This window comes from Notothenia rossii (assembly GCF_949606895.1).
Source record: "Notothenia rossii genome assembly, chromosome: 3".
NCBI lineage: Eukaryota > Metazoa > Chordata > Actinopteri > Perciformes > Nototheniidae > Notothenia > Notothenia rossii.
This window is the reverse complement of record NC_136901.1, coordinates 91,988,346-92,009,313: the sequence shown is the minus strand read 5'-3', so window position 1 is coordinate 92,009,313 and position 20,968 is coordinate 91,988,346. Positions and strand designations below refer to the sequence as shown.

General features: G+C 42.2%; 2 protein-coding genes across 3 annotated transcripts in view; both read right to left on the bottom strand.

Annotated features, from left to right (window-relative positions):
* LOC307030933 (uncharacterized protein) overlaps positions 1-20,968 on the bottom strand; it is a 354,919-nt gene that overhangs the window by 239,686 nt on the left and 94,265 nt on the right. The window lies entirely within an intron of this gene.
* On the bottom strand, positions 375-14,993 carry LOC307030939 (uncharacterized protein). Of its 2 annotated transcripts, none has more exons than XM_079667572.1 (6): positions 14,890-14,993; positions 14,443-14,597; positions 12,632-12,736; positions 6,223-6,458; positions 4,180-6,034; positions 375-505 (listed from the first exon to the last, which is right to left on the bottom strand). In XM_079667572.1, exons 2-5 carry the CDS (start codon positions 14,565-14,567, stop codon positions 5,859-5,861), a joined length of 642 nt encoding a protein of 213 aa, XP_079523698.1. In that variant the 5' UTR covers positions 14,568-14,597; positions 14,890-14,993; the 3' UTR covers positions 375-505; positions 4,180-5,858. The 2 variants fall into 2 exon arrangements, with proteins under 2 accessions (XP_079523698.1, XP_079523699.1); XM_079667573.1 differs by having other exon boundaries at positions 4,180-6,031.

Sequence of the window (20,968 nt, the reverse complement as noted above, 5' to 3'; positions counted from 1 at the left end):
AGTTCTGTATTTTTTTGAAACCCTGAAATATGTCCCGGGTCAATTTGACCCGAACATTACCAAAGGGTGCGAAATGTGAACATAACACACAACTCCTTCATCTCCCTCACAGCTCCTCAGTACTGACAGCATCTCCACTAACTCATGGAGCACAGGGTGAGTCTGTGGAAGCTCAAACTCTCTCCCTCACACATTCACCTTCTCTTTGTTACTCTGATCAATATTCAGTCATTAGCAAACATGGAAGAAATAACAATTCAAATGTATTTGTTCAAATTCAGAAAATCATAAACACAAACAGATCTGTATGAACTGCAGTCAGTGAACTGACCTGAGAGCCTCCAGTCTGCAGTTTGGACTCTTTAGTCCAGAACTCAGCAGCTCCACTCCTGAATCCTTCAGAGGGTTGTGACTCAGGTCCAGATCTCTCAGATGGGAGGGGTCCGACTTCAGAGCTGAGGCCAAGACTTCAAATTCAGTCTCTGAGAGTCCACAGCCAGTAAGTCTATAATAACACATATATTACAACATGTGTTAAAACAAGAGGAAACATTATATTAACTTGAAGCATTTGATGAAAACATATTTGACATGTTCTGATGGAGATTTGCTGTCAGTCCATTTTATATAATATATCATAATATATTATAGTAGAGTTGAATGTGTTGTCAGTGTGATCTGATCACATGTCTGTGCTCCTGCTGTCACTGACTGTTACCAAAAGAAACAGAAATTAAAAGGTCCCCTATTAAACTGTTTCTCATCAATATATCACAGGTCTCAGATATATACAGAACCTGTCTCTGATTGGCTGAAACACAAAACAGATCATTGCAGCATTACCCATAATCCCCTCTGTTTCAGCTCTGTTTCCAAAGTGCTGATTTTCTGTCTGTTACTTTAGATGAAAAAAAGGAGCCCCTCCCCACGCCCCTCTGAGAGAGATTTGGTTACAAAGAACTCAATGGAGCTCTAGGAGGAGATTCAGGTGATAAGGGGGGGGGGGGGGGTGTTACCTTGGTTGGTGATTGGCTAATGGTTACACAAGCCAACACATCGTTATGACATCACAAAGTGGCCAACATCTGATCAGCTCATTTTCAGACAGGTTTTTATAGAAATGGATCAAAAAGAGAGAGAATCTTTGTTCCTGAAACTTTTAGTCTCTTTCCACAGAGGGGACACATGTTGATGTAGAAGAGACATGAAGAAGAGGGGACACATGTTGATGTAGAAGAGACATGAAGAAGAGGGGACACATGTTGATGTAGAAGATGCATGGAGAAGAGGGGACACATGTTGATGTAGAAGAGACATGAAGAAGAGGGGACACATGTTGATGTAGAAGAGACATGGAGAAGAGGGGACACATGTTGATGTAGAAGAGACATGAAGAAGAGGGGACACATGTTGATGTAGAAGAGACATGAAGAAGAGGGGACACATGTTGATGTAGAAGAGACATGGAGAAGAGGGGACACATGTTGATGTAGAAGAGACATGAAGAAGAGGGGACACATGTTGATGTAGAAGAGACATGAAGAAGAGGGGACACATGTTGATGTAGAAGAGACATGAAGAAGAAGGGACACATGTTGATGTAGAAGAGACATGAAGAAGAGGGGACACATGTTGATGTAGAAGAGACATGAAGAAGAGGGGACACATGTTGATGTAGAAGAGACATGAAGAAGAGGGGACACATGTTGATGTAGAAGAGACATGGAGAAGAGGGGACACATGTTGATGTAGAAGAGACATGAAGAAGAGGGGACACATGTTGATGTAGAAGAGACATGAAGAAGAGGGGACACATGTTGATGTAGAAGAGACATGAAGAAGAGGGGACACGTGTTGATGTAGAAGAGACATGAAGAAGAGGGGACACATGTTGACGTAGAAGACACATGAAGAGGAGGGGACACATGTTGACGTAGAAGAGACATGAAGAAGAGGGGACACATGTTGACGTAGTAGAGACATGGAGAAGAAGGGACACATGTTGATGTAGAAGAGACATGAAGAAGAGGGGACACATGTTGATGTAGAAGAGACATGAAAAAGAGGGGACACATGTTGATGTAGTAGAGACATGAAGAGGAGGGGACACATGTTGATGTAAAAGAGACATGAAGAAGAGGGGACACATGTTGATGTAGTAGAGACATGAAGAAGAGGGGACACATGTTGATGTAGAAGAGACATGAAGAAGAGGGGACACATGTTGATGTAGAAGAGACATGAAGAAGAGGGGACACATGTTGATGTAGTAGAGAGATGAAGAAGAGGGGACACATGTTGATGAAGAAGAGGGGACACATGTTGATGTAGAAGAGACAAGGAGAAGAGGGGACACATGTTGATGTAGAAGAGACATGAAAAAGAGGGGACACATGTTGATGTAGAAGAGACAAGGAGAAGAGGGGACACATGTTGATGTAGAAGAGACATGAAAAAGAGGGGACACATGTTGATGTAGAAGAGACATGAAGAAGAGGGAACACATGTTGATGTAGAAGAGACATGGAGAAGAGGGGACACATGTTGATGAAGAAGAGACATGAAGAAGAGGGGACACATGTTGATGTAGAAGAGACATGAAGAAGAGGGGACACATGTTGATGTAGAAGAGACATGGAGAAGAGGGGACACATGTTGATGTAGAAGAGACATGAAGAAGAGGGAACACATGTTTTTGTAGAAGAGACATGGAGAAGAGGGGACACATGTTGATGTAGAAGAGACATGAAGAGGAGGGGACACATGTTGATGTAGAAGAGACATGAAGAAGAGGGGACACATGTTGATGAAGAAGAGACATGGAGAAGAGGGGACACATTTGGATGTAGAAGAGACATGAAGAAGAGGGGACACATGTTGATGTAGAAGAGACATGAAGAAGAGGGGACACATTTGGATGTAGAAGAGACATGAAGAAGAGGGGACACATGTTGATGTAGAAGAGACATGAAGAAGAGGGGACACATGTTGATGTAGAAGAGACATGAAGAGGGGACACATGTTGATGTAGAAGAGACATGAAGAAGAGGGGACACATGTTGATGAAGAAGAGACATGGAGAAGAGGGGACACATTTGGATGTAGAAGAGACATGAAGAAGAGGGGACACATGTTGATGTAGAAGAGACATGAAGAAGAGGGGACACATGTTGATGTAGAAGAGACATGAAGAAGAGGGGACACATGTTGATGTAGAAGAGACATGAAGAGGGGACACATGTTGATGTAGAAGAGACATGAAGAAGAGGGGACACATGTTGATGTAGAAGAGACATGAAGAGGGGACACATGTTGATGTAGAAGAGACATGAAGAGGAGGGGACACATGTTGATGTAGAAGAGACATGAAGAGGGGACACGTGTTGATGTAGAAGAGACATGAAGAAGAGGGGACACATGTTGATGTAGAAGAGGCATGAAGAGGGGACACGTGTTGATGTAGAAGAGACATGAAGAAGAGGGGACACATGTTGATGTAGGAGAGACATGAAGAAGAGGGGACACATGTTGATGTAGAAGAGACATGAAGAAGAGGGGACACATGTTGATGTAGAAGAGACATGGAGAAGAGGGGACACATGTTGATGTAGAAGAGACATGGAAAAGAGGGGACACATGTTGATGTAGAAGAGACATGGAGAAGAGGGGACACATGTTGATGTAGAGGAGACATGGAGAAGAGGGGACACATGTTGATGTAGAAGAGACATGAAGAAGAGGGGACACATGTTGATGTAGGAGAGACACGAAGAAGAGGATTTTGCACAATAGGTGACCTTTAAATAAATCACTTGAATATTAGAGATGTATTTAAATGTGAATTAAACTCCAACACATTGTGATGAAAACGTGTGTCTGTTTGATGATAAAGAAACGACTAGAAAGTAATAATAACATCTTTCTGTGATAACTGTAAGTCCTGCTGTGTGGTGTGATCACATGCTGAGGAACCTCTAGAGTCCTTCATGTGGTTGACATGTCTCCTCCATCACTCAATACGAAGAGAGGAACGCTTCAGTTTAACTATTATTATAAATAAATAGAAGAACAGTGTTGGTTTATTTTGCTCTCAGTATTTAAACATCAGAAATGTTATAGTGTTTATTTGAATAATTAAACTCCTGATTAGTTTATAAAGTGAATCACATCTGGACTTACTTGGCCTTCCTGCAGTTCCTCACAGCTGGAATCAGTCTCAGTCGTCCCTCCTGTGATGTGTGGTACTTCTCCAGGTCCAACTCATCCATAACCTCCTCTGACATCTGCAGCATGTAGGCCAGAGCAGAGCAGTGGATCACAGAGAGTTTTTCCTTTGATCTGTTCTCTGACTTCAGGAACTCTGTGATCTTCTGATGTACTGAGAGGTCCTTCATCTCTGTCAGACAGTGGAAGATGTTGATCATCCTGTCAGGAGAGATTTCACCACTGCTCATCTTCTTCAGGTTGTTGATGGCTCTCTTGAAGTCTTTGTGACCCAGCAGGCCTCTGAAGAGTCTCTGTATGATTGTTGGACGCTTGCCTGTGCGACCCAGCAGGCCTCCTAACAGTCTCTGGTTGGACTCCAGAGAGAGGCCGTGGAGAAAGCGGACAAACAGGTCCAGGTGGCCATTTTTACTTCTGAGGGATTTCTCCATGGCTCCCTTCAGGAAGACATCCAGGGATGGGTGACCCTGATCTCTGTTTTTACTGTTCTCATAGGGCCAGTCTCCCTGCAGGAAGTCCTTCAGTACCTCTGTGTCTCTGATGGTGTAACAGTGCAACATGTAGACTGCAGCCAGAAACTCCTGAATGCTCAGATGAACAAAGCAGTAGACTGTTTTCTGGAAGATCACACTCTCTCTTCTGAAGATCTCTGTACAAAGTCCTGAGTGCACCGAGGCCTCGGTGACATCAAGACCACAGCGCTGCAGGTCTTCTTGGTAGAACATGATGTGTCCTTTCTCCAGATGTTCAAACGCCAGCCTCCCCAGCTTCAGGAGAAGCTCCCTGTCAGCCTCCGTCAGCTGCTGTGGACTCGTCTCATGTCCCTCTTCATACTTCTGCTTCTTCCTCTTGGTCTGGACCAGCAGGAAGTGTGAGTACATGTCAGTGAGGGTCTGGGGCAGCTCTCCTCTCTGGTCTGTAGTCAACATGTGGTCCAGAACTGCAGCAGTGATCCAGCAGAAGACTGGGATCAGACACATGATGTGGAGGCTCCTGGAGCTCTTGATGTGAGAGATGATTCTGCTGGACAGGTCTTCATCACTCGATCTCCTCCTGAAGTACTCCTCCTTCTGGGCGTCAGTGAAGCCTCGTACTTCTGTCACCCTGTCCACACACTGAGGAGGGATCTGATTGGCCGCTGCAGGTCTGGAAGTTATCCAGACGAGAGCCGAGGGAAGCAGCTTCCCCCTGATGAGGTTTGTCAGCAGCACGTTGACTGAGGACTGCTGAGAGACATCAGACACAACCTCATTGTTTCTGAAGTCCAGAGAAAGTCTGCTTTCATCCAGGCCGTCAAAGATGAGCAGCACTTTGCAGACAGCCAGCTGCTCTGCTGTGAGCTTCTGTAAGGTTGGATGGAAAACATGGAGCAGCCTGAGAAGACTGTACTGCTCACCTTTGATCAGGTTCAGCTCCCTGAAGGAGAGCGGGATCACCAGACTGACATCTTGGTTTCCCAAACCCTCGGCCCAGTCCAGAGTGAACTTCTGCACTGAGAAACTTTTTCCAACTCCAGCGACTCCGTTGGTCAGGACCGCTCTGATGAGAGTCTGTTGGTCAGGTGAGGCTTTAAAGATGTCCTGGCACTTGATTGGAGTGTCATGGAGGGTCTCCTTCTTGGAAGCTGTCTCCAGCTACCTCACCTCATGTTGGGTATTAACCTCTTCACTCTGGCCTTGTGTGATGTAGAGCTCAGTGAAGATGCTGTTGAGGAGGGTTTCACTTTGATTAGTTCCTTCAGTCACACGTTCACATCTCCTCCTCAGACTGAGCCTATGTTCATCTAGAACCTCCTGCAGACCACTATCTGCTGGAAGAGAAGGAAACAGGAGAGAATCAGGAAATGCTTTTGAGAATCTAACAATCAAACTAATAAAAACAGACAGAGTGTAAATGTTTTGCAAACAGCTGAATGTCTCTGCTCTACAACAGAATACCTCATCCAGACCAAAGGAACCAGGAAGAGGAATAAGACGCTGCATGAGTTCGGCCTCTTACCTCGTACAGAGCTGCTCTGACTGGCTGTCTGCAGGCCAGCTCTGGTTCTGGATCTTTCTCCACACTGGGGACAGGAGGGGTCTCCTGATGGAGGTTTCTGCTCCCAGTATGAGGTGATGCACTGTGTGCAGAACCAGTGTCCACAGCTGGTAGAGACTGGATCCTTCAGGACGTCCTGACACAGAGCACAGCTGGACAGCTGCTCCTCCACAGGAACACCACTCTTCCTCTTCCCTCTGTGGAGATGAGCACATCCTTTATAGCACTTTAGGGGAGCTGATTATCACCAAAGGTACAACAAGGGGGAACATTCTAGTTTGATATTTAAAAAAAGGTCTAAACAATATACCTTTGTGATCAGGTAGATAGCTTACAATTCACATGATCATGAAACCAAAGAGCATCCTGTCTGGAATCATGACATCCCCCAGAGTGTCACGGTTTGTGAAACAAGCAGGACCCAAATGCAGATATAAACTGAAAACTTCCTTTATTTCAAGGCTATGATCTATATCAGAGGTGCCCAGTACGTCGACCGCGGTCGACCGGTCGACCGCGGGGGCAATGCTGGTAGATCGCGAGTCATTCATAAAAAAAATAAATCCAGCTCCGTTAAAATAGACAAAACAGCTTTTGATTCCTCCTCCCTTGGCCTCCCTGCCACTTAATTCAGGAGTTTACTTGATTGACAGAAAAAGCGACCTATTGCTTTCCAGTCTGTTAACCCAGAATGCAAAGCGATACAAAATCAGTCAAGTGCCGGGAGAGACAAACAACAAAATGAGTGCGGGAACGAGCAAAAAGCTAAAGACATACCACTTCCACACAGAATGGGAGGGAGAATCTTTTTTTGTGATGTCACATTCAAAGGTTATTTGCCTTATTTGTAAAGCAAGCGTCGCTCTGCCAAAGAAAGGTAACGTGGAGAGGCATTATCGGAGTGTTCACAAGGCATATGACAGCGACTTCCCTCCGAGTAGCGAGTTGAGAAAGAGAAAGGTCATGTATTATTGCTACACAAACATTATCTCTTAGTCTTAGTGTCGCCAACTCGTTTCTAACATGCAAAAAGACAAACAAATGCGTCTATGGTCGGTGTATTTTCTATCTTTCCAATCCAGAAGAGATCTCTCTCTCCCCCGTCTGTTTGCAAGGGGGCGGGGCAGTTTACACACACGCAGCTCCTACATGCAGCAACACACGGAGGAGATGGTGGAGAGAAGCGCTCCAAGGTGTGGTTATATGTTACCCGTCTTGAGGTGGACAATGCTCGTCACCAAAAGTGTTTAGCATGTAAGGGCGGTAACACGAGCAATTTGTCTAAACATTTAGCAAAAGTGCACCACATTCAGACGGAGGAATGCACCGGGTTCGACTGTCTTTCTCGTAGCTCTGTAGCCCCATCCACGAGTAACGTTTCCACGTCAGGTGTTATGTATGCTAGCAGCAACACACGGAGTTAACTACATTATACGAACATGGGTTAATGATTAGACTTAGTAACTGAGTTATTTATTTTGTTAAAGTTTCAGCTATTCTGTTTACAGTTCTGTCATCACATTATTTAATACGATTTGTTAAAACATTGTTGTTTCTTTTGATGTGAAATATTATTTATTTAATTCAAATAAAAAGCAATGTTAATTTTGTTCACAATTTGTTCAGTTAATTTAATAATATATGTATTTTTGAATCAAGTATTCATCTTTATTGTCTTCATTGTTAGTTTCCACATGCCTAAAACAACCTCAAACTAAATCTAAAAGTTGATGGCTAAATAAGAGCGTTTGAGAAATTGTGCAAGGCACACAGCAGTAGTCCGAATAGTCGATTAATCGTTTCATTAATCTATAGATTAATCGATAATCAAATTAGTCGTTTGTTGCAGCCCTATTGTAGTTATCCCATGTAAAAATAAAACGTGTTATTCAGCAACCCTTGCAATTTGGGATTTTATTTTTGGTTGGTAGACCTCGGTTAGCTGGTCATTTCAAAAGTAGCTCACCAGCCAAAAAAGTGTGGGCACCCCTGATCTATATAGACAATGACAAAACAGAACACTCACCGCAGAACTAGTCAGGGAACAAGACGAACCGACCAAGACAGACAGACAACCCAGAACTTAAATACACACAAGACTCAATCACACAACAAGACACAGGTGAGGAGGGAAGAGAAAACACAGGGGCCCAGGTGAACATAATCAGACAATTAGACACACCAGGGAATGACAAGAGGAAAACACAGGGAAAAGGACCAGACAATAACCCAGAGGAAAACATGACATGGAAAACAGCAAAAACACCCAAACCTACAAAACTATAAACGTGACATAACATGAGAATCGTGACACAGAGGAGCACAAGTTCACTGCATCTACTAAGACACACAGCTGTATTAACCTGGTGCTTTATAAACCCAACTTACAGAGAATCTGCTGTGAATTCAGAGCAATAAACATCTGGAAAGGATGCCTAAATAACAACAGAATGATACTGATTTGATCCTGAGTTAAAGCTTTGTCAGGTCTGTCTCCAACACAACGAGCATCAACATTTACAAATGTTTGTTTTCTGAATGAGATGGGTTTGATTAAAGCTAGGCTAACATTGTAGCTGCTCCATCAGCCCTCAGAAGAACTTCATGTAGTCATACGTACAGCAGTGACTATATAGTTAGCACCACAGACAGTCTCTGGTTTAAACAGGAACATGAATAACCCTGATTGAATATGAGCTGCTGGAGAGCTCTGTTCTCCTCTCTGATTCCCCTCAGACCGTCAGAGACCACAGGAGCACAATCTCAACACTGACAGCTTTTTGTAACAGAGCGTCACAGACTTTACACTCAAGTTGAAATGTGTCACGCTGCACGAATACGCAGGTGATATGAATTTCCCATCTTCACTTCCTTCGTGTTGCCAGGCACGGATCTGGGTCTTTGCATTGACTCTGTCACGATTCTCATGTTATGTCACGTTTATAGTTTTGTAGGTTTGGGTGTTTTTGCTGTTTTCCATGTCATGTTTTCCTCTGGGTTATTGTCTGGTCCTTTTCCCTGTGTTTTCCTCTTGTCATTCTCTGGTGTGTCTAATTGTCTGATTATGTTCACCTGGGCCCCTGTGTTTTCTCCTCCCTCCTTACCTGTGTCTTGTTGTGTGATTGAATCTTGTGTGTATTTAAGTTCTGGGTTGTCTGTCTGTCTTGGTCGGTTCGTCTTGTTCCCTGACTAGTTCTGCGGTGAGTGTTCTGTTTTGTCATTGTCTATATAGATCATAGCCTTGAAATAAAGGAAGTTTTCAGTTTATATCTGCATTTGGGTCCTGCTTGTTTCCCAAACCGGGACAGTACGAACCGACCAAGAAATGGGCCCAGCAGATCCGTTCGAGTCGGAATTATTAAATATTTCCTTTTTTTTGGCTAACTGCTCGGATAGATGGAAAAGAGCACCCGGAGTTCAGCAGCGGGAGGCTGTATTGTCGGAGGCGCGCCAGATGGCTAGAGAGAAACCAGGTATGGTGAAGTTCTTACCTGGCTGGATTTCAAAGATCCTCCCTGTGTGTGATTCCCGGCCTGCTAGCCCCAGGCATGCTAGCTCCCGGCCTCCCAATTTCCAACCTGGCACCATACGCCTCGGTGGTTTCCGTCTGCAGTCAGCCCGTGCTTCTGCCCCAGTTCCTGCTCCTGTCCAGGAGTCATATTCTGGAGCTCGTCTGGCTTATGGAGGTCCACGGAGTATTCAGGCGGCTGCTAAGAGGAGGAGTCGCAAGGCCAAGCTAGTAGCTCAAGCCCCAAGAGCCATGGTTCCGGCCCCAGAACCGGACCTTACAGCCATGTTTCCGGCTCCAGAACCGGACCTTACAGCCATGTTTCCAGCTCCAGAACCGGACCTTACAGCCATGTTTCCGGCTCCAGAACCGGACCTTACAGCCATGTTTCCAGCTCCAGAACCGGACCTTACAGCCATGTTTCCGGCTCCAGAACCGGACCTTACAGCCATGTTTCCGGCTCCAGAACCGGACCTTACAGCCATGTTTCCAGCTCCAGACCCGGACCTTAAAGCCATGTTTCCGGCTCCAGTGCCGGCCCACACAGCCATGTTTCCGGCTCCAGAACCGGACCTTACAGCCATGGTCCCGGCTTCAGTGCCGGCTCCAGTAACCATGGTCCCGACTCCGGCTCCTCGTCACCTGCTGACTCATCGGCCGACGCCAGCTCCCCGAGTCCTGTCGGCGTACCGGCCGACTCCAGCACCTCGTCTCCGGTTGGCTGTCCGTCCGACGCCAGCTCCCCGAGTCCTGTCGGCGTACCGGCCGACTCCAGCACCTCGTCTCCGGTTGGCTGTCCGTCCGACGCCAGCTCCCCAAGTCCTGTCGGCGTACCGGCCGACGCCAGCTCCCCGAGTCCTGTCGGCGTACCGGCCGACTCCAGCACCTCGTCTCCGGTTGGCTGTTTGGCTGATGCAGAGCGGAGTGCACGTGCTGGGGTGTACGGTTTAACCATGTCCTGGATGTAGGAAGGGCCAGATCCATTCGCAGCATGGTACGCAAGTACCAGTGTCTTGAAGTGGATTCTAGCAGTTACTGGAAGCCAGTGAAGGGAGCGGAGGAGCGGTGTGGTGTGGGAGAATTTGGGAAGGTTGAAGACCAGACGAGCCGCTGCATTCTGGATGAGCTGCAGAGGTCGGATGGCACATGCAGGTAGACCAGCCAGGAGGGAGTTGCAGTAGTCTAGGCGTGAGATGACGAGAGCCTGGACCAGAATCTGCGCTGATGTCTGGGTCAGCTGGGGACGTATCCTCCTGATGTTGTAAAGCGTGTATCTGCAGCAGCGGGTTGTAGCAGCGATGTTTGCAGTGAAGGACAGTTTGTTATCTAGGACCACACCCAGATTCCTTGCAGTATGAGTCGGGGAAACAACAGAGGTGCCGATGTTGATTGTTAGGTCAAGAGTGGGACAATCTTTTCCCGGAAGGAAGAGCAGTTCAGTCTTGTCAAGGTTGAGCTTGAGGTGATGAGCAGACATCCACCGAGAGATGTCTGCTAGGCAAGCAGAGATGCGTGCGACGACCTGGGTCTCTGAGCGGGGAAAGGACAGAATTAGTTGGGTGTCGTCAGCGTAGCAGTGGTATGAAAAACCATGCGGGCTAATGACAGACCCGAGCGAGTTTGTGTACAGGGAGAAGAGGAGGGGACCAAGAACCGAGCCCTGAGGGACCCCTGTAGTTAATTGACAAGGGTCGGACTCGGACCCTCTCCAAGTAACCCTGTAGGTGACACTTTCCATCTGATGAAGGCAAATGCCTTCCCAGATGTAAAAAAGTAGAAAACATTACATGCAGTTATAACTGCCAAAACAAACATTATTTACGTTATTTTGGCCCCTGTTAAAAATGTTTGTAATGTTATCTACTGTAAGTTGGTCGAAGGAATGCTTCCTCAACCGGAAGCTGACCGAGCAGACCCGAGCAGCAGTCGAGAGGAGCCGAGCGCATCCGCGAAGCACACAAAATGGCGACGTCAGAGTTCCCGTTAGCAAGCAAATCTAATACTCTTCGGTCAAAATGTCCGGTCAAAATAATTTCCCTTTAGCGCAATACCGCTTCAGTTGCGCCACTTATGTGACAGACAAGAAGAGTATGTGACAGACAAGAGTAGTCAATTCTAATGTGTAACACTTAATGTGGAGAAAGAGATGTGCTGTATGGGTTGATTGTGCGTTGATCTGTTGCTAATGCCTCGGGCTTCCGGTGGGCATGTAAACAAATGCATAATGCTGCGCTATACTTTGTGGCCTCACCCGGTTGCATAGCGACACTTATTGTTTAGGTCACGGAGTCTTTTAATAAGCAGGTAGTCATATCATTAGCTAAAACTCTCTGGATCTGATCGATATGGACATAAACGCGAGTGAAGTCTAATTTGACGGGACAGAGAGATCAGCTGCTGCTGATGAGTCGACACGCAGCTCTGCATGATCACATGCAGCGGTGAGCGGAACAAAACACACACTTCAGGTTAGAATATCACACGTAGCTATTTTAATTACCTCTCAAACTACCGTAACTACTTAGAGATATTTTTAGTTTTACTGTCGGGTCACTCATTACTGGATCTACGAGCTGCATGATACTGGAATAATAGATTGCCCGATCGGGCAACCAGCAGGTGAGGCTTCATGGCCCGAGTTAAATACTAGATGGCCCCGGGCCATCGGGCAGTCCTTAATGTCGACCTGGATAATATAATTGCATATTGAATTATCCTCAAATAATGTTAGCTTGCTGTACTCTGCTGCGTGTTTCCTTTACAAACTGCTCACAGGATATCATTAAAGAACAGTTTAATATATTAGATTACATAAAAACTGAATCCTCTTCAGGTCAGGTTACAGTAGAAACAGACTCTTACTTTGTGTCTGAGGGTCCAGGTTCATTGCTGAAGTCTATAGGTTCCCACATAGACCGGTCACTCTTCAGAGACAGACAGCTGGAGACTGGAGACTCTGCTCTCTGTCTGTGGAAACAACACATGTTTTAAACATCATTAGTTTATTTAAAGAGCAGCTTTTGATCTATGACTGATCACCTTATTAAAGACTTTTAGAGTTGTTGAGTCTTGATTGTGGGTTTCTGTTGTTAAAATTCATTTGAGTGTGAAACGTTTTACATATTTGTATTTTATTTGCTTAATTTAACAAAGTCCAACACGTAGGGTGTGAGGATGATTTCACTGGGAGATCATTTACTATTGCTGTAAAGTCAAACAGAGCCTGAGGCTATAATAATGATAAAATAAATACAGATTACAATTAGTAAAAAAATAATATATATAAATACATATCAATAACAAAATAGCTTAATTTTAAAGAGAAATTAAATCATTAACGTTACAAATATGTACACTGAAGGCGGTCCTCCTCTGGCAAGCCGGGTGTAATCACACTAATCAGAAAGCCCCGGTGCCGCTACCTGAAGGAGTTAAATAGTTGGAGCGTGCGAGCCGGGTGACACACTGAAGCACGCAGACAGGAGGCATTCTACCAAGTCAGGACAGGCAGCCGGTAACACACTGAAGCGTGCAGACAGGAGGCATTCTACCAAGTCAGGACAGGCAGCCGGTAACACACTGAAGCGTGCAGACAGGAAGCATTCTACCAAGTCAGGACAGGCAGCCGGTAACACACTGAAGCGCGCAGACAGGAGGCATTCTACCAAGTCAGGACAGGCAGCCGGTAACACACTCAGATCCTTAGTGTTGTGTGAGAGGTCCGCAGAGCAACGGTGCGCTAAGATGTTTTATGTTCTGGTAAATTGTTTGCGTGTGTGCCACGTGTCCTTTTATAACCCTGCGCGTCATTGTTTGTATATTAAGTATCAATTTGGTGTGCTAATTTTGCAGAACATTCTGTGCTTAGACTCTCTGTTAGTTATTGTTAAAAGGATAGATAAAAGAAGGACCTTAATTGTATTTAATTTAACATCCTGCAATTAGCCTACTCTGATAGGTGTTAAAAGGATATAGACGATTTTAGGAGGTTAAATACATTGAATTTAAGAAGAACAATAAATAAATGCAATACAATATTTATTGTTAAAAAGTATTCATTTCCATTTACTAAAAGCCTTTCTAATAAAATCCTGCTAATTTAGTTCACTGAATATTCCTGCTAAAATAGAGGAAACAATCTTTCTTGTTATAAAGAATTCATTTGATTTATTAAAAACATTGCTAATAAAATCCAGTTAATTAAATCTGCGGAGATTTTAAAAGAGCTTGGGTTTAGAGAATTTATGTTTTTAAATGAATATTTCTGTGCTTAGTCTTCCCAGTTCATTTGTAAAATATTCACCTTTAAGGCAGCAGTGTCAGTGTATTGTTTGCATGCTTTGTTTATTTTAATAACTTGCTAGTTGTCTAAATGCATCTTTCTTGTTTCAAAGGTTTTCCCCTGCACTAAATGACCCTTTCAGCAAGTAAATGGACTTCTGTTTTCAGTAAACTGCTGAAATAAAAGACTGAAAAGTAAAGCTGTGTCCTTGGAGTGGAATCCTGTTCAAAGTCAGTAGATGCCTCAAGTCCCTTTCAAGTGGGGAAACTGCACCAAAATCACAGGAGACTTGATTATTGCTGATGATGACAAGGAGCAAGAGCTCAACTTTGTTAATGTACTAAAAACAGAATCCTCTTCAGGTCAGGTTACAGTAGAAACAGACTCTTACTTTGTGTCTGAGGGTCCAGGTTCATTACTGAAGGTTATAGGTTTCCCCATAGACCGGTCACTCTTCAGAGACAGACAGCTGGAGACTGAAGATGTGTCCTCTTCCTCATCTTTTAAATCACTCATCTTCACCAGTCTAAGAGAAAACCAGTAACACTGGAGACACACACACACACACACACACACACACTTCAATCTAAACCATCTTAATAATAAACTTCGTTAAAACATGAAATCAGTCAGACTTCAGGCCGCTCTCCATTTTGACTGCGTCACATGTAACTCTGATGAATCAGAAAACAGGAAATAATAAAAGTTTACAACACTTGCAGAAGTCTCATTGGACTCTAGGACGCAGATTATTAACCAATAAGTTATTTTCTGACATCCAGTTTGACAGAGTAAATAATTAATGTGTTAGAAAGCAGACCCTGGTGTTAACACTCACCCTGTTGTCCTCCTGCTCCGTCAAGCTGTAAAACGATATCTGACAAGTCTGACTTCATACTTTCAGGTGACACCCTCACCTGTCTGCAGCTCCTCCCTCTGATAGGAATCATGCTCAAGTTCCAACATAAAAACCAAAACATTGAAGACTTCAATGCTTAACCCCCATTTAAACACACACACACACACGCACACACACGCACACGCACACGCACACACGTACACTGGACACCCCACACTGTACACACACATGTAACCGGTGTGTCGTTAAGCGGTGTCTGCTTGTAATGTGTTGTTGATGGATGAGACCCGAGCCAGCACACAGTTGAGGCGATCTCCGTTTATTCAATGATAATCTGACAACATACAACAAATCATTAGTTTTTCTCCTCACACCAACTCTTCTCACATGGAACATTCTCAAAAAGGGAAGAGGAAACGTGAGGAACACACAATATGAAGGGGGAAGTCCCCACAAAAATAATCTTCTGAGTACAGTGACTACATTTCAGAGGTTCCGCCTCTCAGACCTAGTCAGGTATTGCACGTTCAATAAATGAAGAACACAGAATTATTAAATATAAAACACAGAATGTGTGATTATACTAAATGATTTACAAATGAACACCACTGCATATTTACACACACACACACACACACACACACACACACACACACACACACACACACACACACACACACACACAAACTTATTAACTTGAAGGTGCATACTGCCACCTACTGTACAAGAGTGTGTATCACCATGTCATCCTATCACCACCTGTGGAAGTATGCCACTGTGTTTATGTTATTTTAAATTCTTGTAATCAACCTGTTTCACTCAAATACTTACAAAGTGCCTTCCTGGTACCCTCTCCCCTTCTGTCCCCAGTTTCAGAAGCCTTTAAGGTGATCTTTGGAGATGCATCAATCTGTTACACTTAAGAGGAAAACAGGCTAATTTCACGAAAACCAAGCAATTGAAACTGAACAAAATGATATTAAAAAGGTAAACAATAAGGCTCCTCTACTTCAATAAATGCAAGAGATGCAGCATTTTCTCAACAATGTTTAATTTATATTTTTCATCTTCTTTAGACGTCACTCATTGGGTGACATCCCGACGATGGTTTGGACTTTATTGATCCCCAAAACACAAGTCTAAGTCGTTTAAAAAGAATCTCCATTGTAACAACAAAACGGTTATCTCTGCTTTCGTGATCTCATTGCTTTAGTGGAGAAGAGCTTCAAAATCTAAAATCTCAAACCTGTTAGAAATCCCATCCATTACATCCTGTTCCTGAGGTTTAGGGAGTAGCAAAACCTTTAATAGCAAAAACATTTTTGACGCTAATAAACATTTAGGCCTATGTCTGGCTCTTGAGGGCTCTGACGTGAAGTGTACTTCTCGCGCCAAATACAGCAATAAAAGTTAATCAAAGTTTATTTAATTAGCCCAATATCACACATTTTACTTTTGTCTCTTGGGGCTTTAAGGTGTAGAACGTGAATATGCCGGACATTCCAGGTGATGTGAGCTCTTAAAATATTTACTGAAGAGACAACAGTCACTGTGTTTCTCCTCGCACTGTGTACAACTTGACACAAAAAGTCAAAATAAAAGGAGGAAGTGAAATAAAATATTATAGCAACTCAAAGATATTGTTAAAGACACGTGCCCAACTTTCAGAGCAATTGAAAGTGCTGTTATAAATGTTATCATCTCCACAAAATACAAGGATATAAGCAAAACCACATTGTGTGTCTGTCCTTAGACCCTCACATCGTACAAGGAAACACTTCCAGAGAAACCCCACAGTTTAAAGGGGAACATGGGAGAAACCTCAGGGAGAGCAACAGAGGAGGGATCCCTCTCCCAGGACGGACAGACGTGCAATAGATGCCGTGTGTAAATCAAAGAGACAATACATTTTACAGCGTGGGTAGACCAAATGTTTGGAAATGCATGTGTCTATAATAAGAAGATGAATCCACGAGGATTTCAACAATCCTGTGGGAGCCATCAGGGAAGTAGTATGGTGAGAGTCAGGCAGGACCGCAGAGACAGGTTCAGCCACGACTCGAAGACCAGGACTCAGATCTAGGACTCAGGACTGGTAAAAGTAGAAGTACTGACTAAACTTCTTTACTCAAGTAAAAGTAAAGAGGCTTTGAAATGTACTTCAGTAAAAAGTACCCATAACTAGCAGCTGTTTTAAAGAGTACCTGACCTCCCTTTATATTAATAGAACAATAATGTCATTGTTAGCTAATGAATGTTTCCATGGTGAACAACGGCAACATGACAACGTTTCCATTGGTCCCTCTTCTTTAGAGAAGACCAGGAAATGATGGATACACGGATCGTGTTCAAATCAATAGGCACGCAATGACTCTAAATAATAATGATCACGCCACCAAACACACATTCAGACTAAAGGAACCAGCCTGTTTGGGAAATGAGAGAAGTAGAAAGTACAGGTATCTGTGTTCAACATGTGAGAAGTAGAAAGTACAGGTATTTGAGTTCAACATGTAAGAAGTAGAAAGTACAGGTATTTGGGTTCAACATGTAAGAAGTAGAAAGTACAGGTATTTGAGTTCAACATATAAGAAGTAGAAAGTACAGGTATTTGAGTTCAACATGTAAGAAGTAGAAAGTACAGGTATTTGAGTTCAACATATAAGAAGTAGAAAGTACAGGTATTTGAGTTCAACATGTAAGAAGTAGAAAGTACAGGTATTTGAGTTCAACATATAAGAAGTAGAAAGTACAGGTATTTGAGTTCAACATGTAAGAAGTAGAAAGTACAGGTATTTGAGTTCAACATGTAAGAAGTAGAAAGTACAGGTATTTGTGTTCAACATGTAAGAAGTAGAAAGTACAGGTATTTGAGTTCAACATGTAAGAAGTAGAAAGTACAGGTATTTGAGTTCAACATGTAAGAAGTAGAAAGTACAGGTATTTGGGTTCAACATGTAAGAAGTAGAAAGTTCAGGTATTTGTGTTCAACATGTAAGAAGTAGAAAGTACAGGTATTTGAGTTCAACATATAAGAAGTAGAAAGTACAGGTATTTGAGTTCAACATGTAAGAAGTAGAAAGTACAGGTTTTTGTGTTCAACATGTAAGAAGTAGAAAGTACAGGTATTTGAGTTCAACATGTAAGAAGTAGAAAGTACAGGTATTTGAGTTCAACATGTAAGAAGTAGAAAGTTCAGGTATTTGTGTTCAACATGTAAGAAGTAGAAAGTACAGGTATTTGAGTTCAACATATAAGAAGTAGAAAGTACAGGTATTTGAGTTCAACATGTAAGAAGTAGAAAGTACAGGTTTTTGAGTTCAACATGTAAGAAGTAGAAAGTACAGGTATTTGAGTTCAACATGTAAGAAGTAGAAAGTACAGGTATTTGGGTTCAACATGTAAGAAGTAGAAAGTACAGGTATTTGTGTTCAACATGTAAGAAGTAGAAAGTACAGGTATTTGGGTTCAACATGTAAGAAGTAGAAAGTACAGGTATTTGAGTTCAACATGTAAGAAGTAGAAAGTACAGGTTTTTGTGTTCAACATGTAAGAAGTAGAAAGTACAGGTATTTGGGTTCAACATGTAAGAAGTAGAAAGTACAGGTATTTGTGTTCAACATGTAAGAAGTAGAAAGTACAGGTATTTGTGTTCAACATGTAAGAAGTAGAAAGTACAGGTATTTGAGTTCAACATGTAAGAAGTAGAAAGTACAGGTATTTGTGTTCAACATGTGAGAAGTAGAAAGTACAGGTTTTTGTGTTCAACATGTAAGAAGTAGAAAGTACAGGTATTTGGGTTCAACATGTAAGAAGTAGAAAGTACAGGTATTTGTGTTCAACATGTGAGAAGTAGAAAGTACAGGTATTTGTGTTCAACATGTAAGAAGTAGAAAGTACAGGTATTTGGGTTCAACATGTAAGAAGTAGAAAGTACAGGTATTTGGGTTCAACATGTAAGAAGTAGAAAGTACAGGTATTTGGGTTCAACATGTGAGAAGTAGAAAGTACAGGTATTTGAGTTCAACATGTAAGAAGTAGAAAGTACAGGTATTTGTGTTCAACATGTGAGAAGTAGAAAGTACAGGTATTTGAGTTCAACATGTAAGAAGTAGAAAGTACAGGTATTTGAGTTCAACATGTAAGAAGTAGAAAGTACAGGTATTTGTGTTCAACATGTGAGAAGTAGAAAGTACAGGTATTTGTGTTCAACATGTAAGAAGTAGAAAGTACAGGTATTTGAGTTCAACATATAAGAAGTAGAAAGTACAGGTATTTGAGTTCAACATGTAAGAAGTAGAAAGTACAGGTATTTGAGTTCAACATGTAAGAAGTAGAAAGTACAGGTATTTGTGTTCAACATGTAAGAAGTAGAAAGTACAGGTATTTGAGTTCAACATGTAAGAAGTAGAAAGTACAGGTATTTGGGTTCAACATGTAAGAAGTAGAAAGTTCAGGTATTTGTGTTCAACATGTAAGAAGTAGAAAGTACAGGTATTTGAGTTCAACATATAAGAAGTAGAAAGTACAGGTATTTGGGTTCAACATGTGAGAAGTAGAAAGTACAGGTATTTGTGTTCAACATGTAAGAAGTAGAAAGTACAGGTATTTGGGTTCAACATGTAAGAAGTAGAAAGTACAGGTATTTGGGTTCAACATGTAAGAAGTAGAAAGTACAGGTATTTGTGTTCAACATGTGAGAAGTAGAAAGTACAGGTATTTGTGTTCAACATGTAAGAAGTAGAAAGTACAGGTATTTGAGTTCAACATGTAAGAAGTAGAAAGTACAGGTATTTGAGTTCAACATGTAAGAAGTAGAAAGTACAGGTATTTGTGTTCAACATGTGAGAAGTAGAAAGTACAGGTATTTGTGTTCAACATGTAAGAAGTAGAAAGTACAGGTATTTGTGTTCAACATGTAAGAAGTAGAAAGTACAGGTATTTGAGTTCAAAATGTAAGAAGTAGAAAGTACAGGTATTTGTGTTCAACATGTAAGAAGTAGAAAGTACAGGTATTTGTGTTCAACATGTAAGAAGTAGAAAGTACAGGTATTTGTGTTCAAAATGTAAGAAGTAGAAAGTACAGGTATTTGTGTTCAACATGTAAGAAGTAGAAAGTACAGGTATTTGTGTTCAACATGTAAGAAGTAGAAAGTACAGGTATTTGTGTTCAACATGTAAGAAGTAGAAAGTACAGGTATTTGTGTTCAAAATGTAAGAAGTAGAAAGTACAGGTATTTGTGTTCAACATGTAAGAAGTAGAAAGTACAGGTATTTGTGTTCAACATGTAAGAAGTAGAAAGTACAGGTATTTGTGTTCAACATGTAAGAAGTAGAAAGTACAGGTATTTGTGTTCAACATGTAAGAAGTAGAAAGTACAGGTATTTGAGTTCAACATGTAAGAAGTAGAAAGTACAGGTATTTGTGTTCAACATGTAAGAAGTAGAAAGTACAGGTATTTGTGTTCAACATGTGAGAAGTAGAAAGTACAGGTATTTGAGTTCAACATGTGAGAAGTAGAAAGTACAGGTATTTGAGTTCAACATGTGAGAAGTAGAAAGTACAGGTATTTGTGTTCAACATGTAAGAAGTCAAAGTTGTGAGTAAAGTACTGATACCAGAAAAATGTACTTAAGTGCAGTAACGAAGTATTTGTACTCCACTACTTCCCACCTCTGGTAAAAATGTATGTAGAAGTCTCAGTAAGCAATGATTAAGTTCAATGATTTAGATATTCTATATTCTAAGTATATGGGACTAGGGAGTTATTTCAACCAAATAACAAAATAACTTTCAAAAGAATTTAGCATTCGGTCTTTTGGGCCAAGGTATGTTATATTGTGTTTCCTTTTGTTTCCTCAATGTAGGTGAGCTTGTCCTAACCATTCATTTGTAGAGGTGTTTCAGTGGCTTTTGTTTATTTACTTTTTAAAATAAAAAGACAAACAACACTGGTTTTAGTTTCAATTTATTTCAAGTGATGCTAAAATCAAAATTCATGTTTTAAAAAACACCACTCCATGTATATCCCAAACACACACAATATCTATAGTCACC

Excerpts from the sequence above, each read along its gene's own strand:
- LOC307030939 (XM_079667572.1), bottom strand. The coding sequence starts at position 14,567 with ATGAGTGATTTAAAAGATGAGGAAGAGGACACATCTTCAGTCTCCAGC. Across the intron at positions 6,459-12,631 it reads CCTGGACCCTCAGACACAAA|AGGGAAGAGGAAGAGTGGTG; the intron begins GTAAGAGTCTGT and ends TCATCTCCACAG. Across the intron at positions 6,035-6,222 it reads TCAGAGCAGCTCTGTACGAG|CAGATAGTGGTCTGCAGGAG; the intron begins GTAAGAGGCCGA and ends CTTCTCTTCCAG.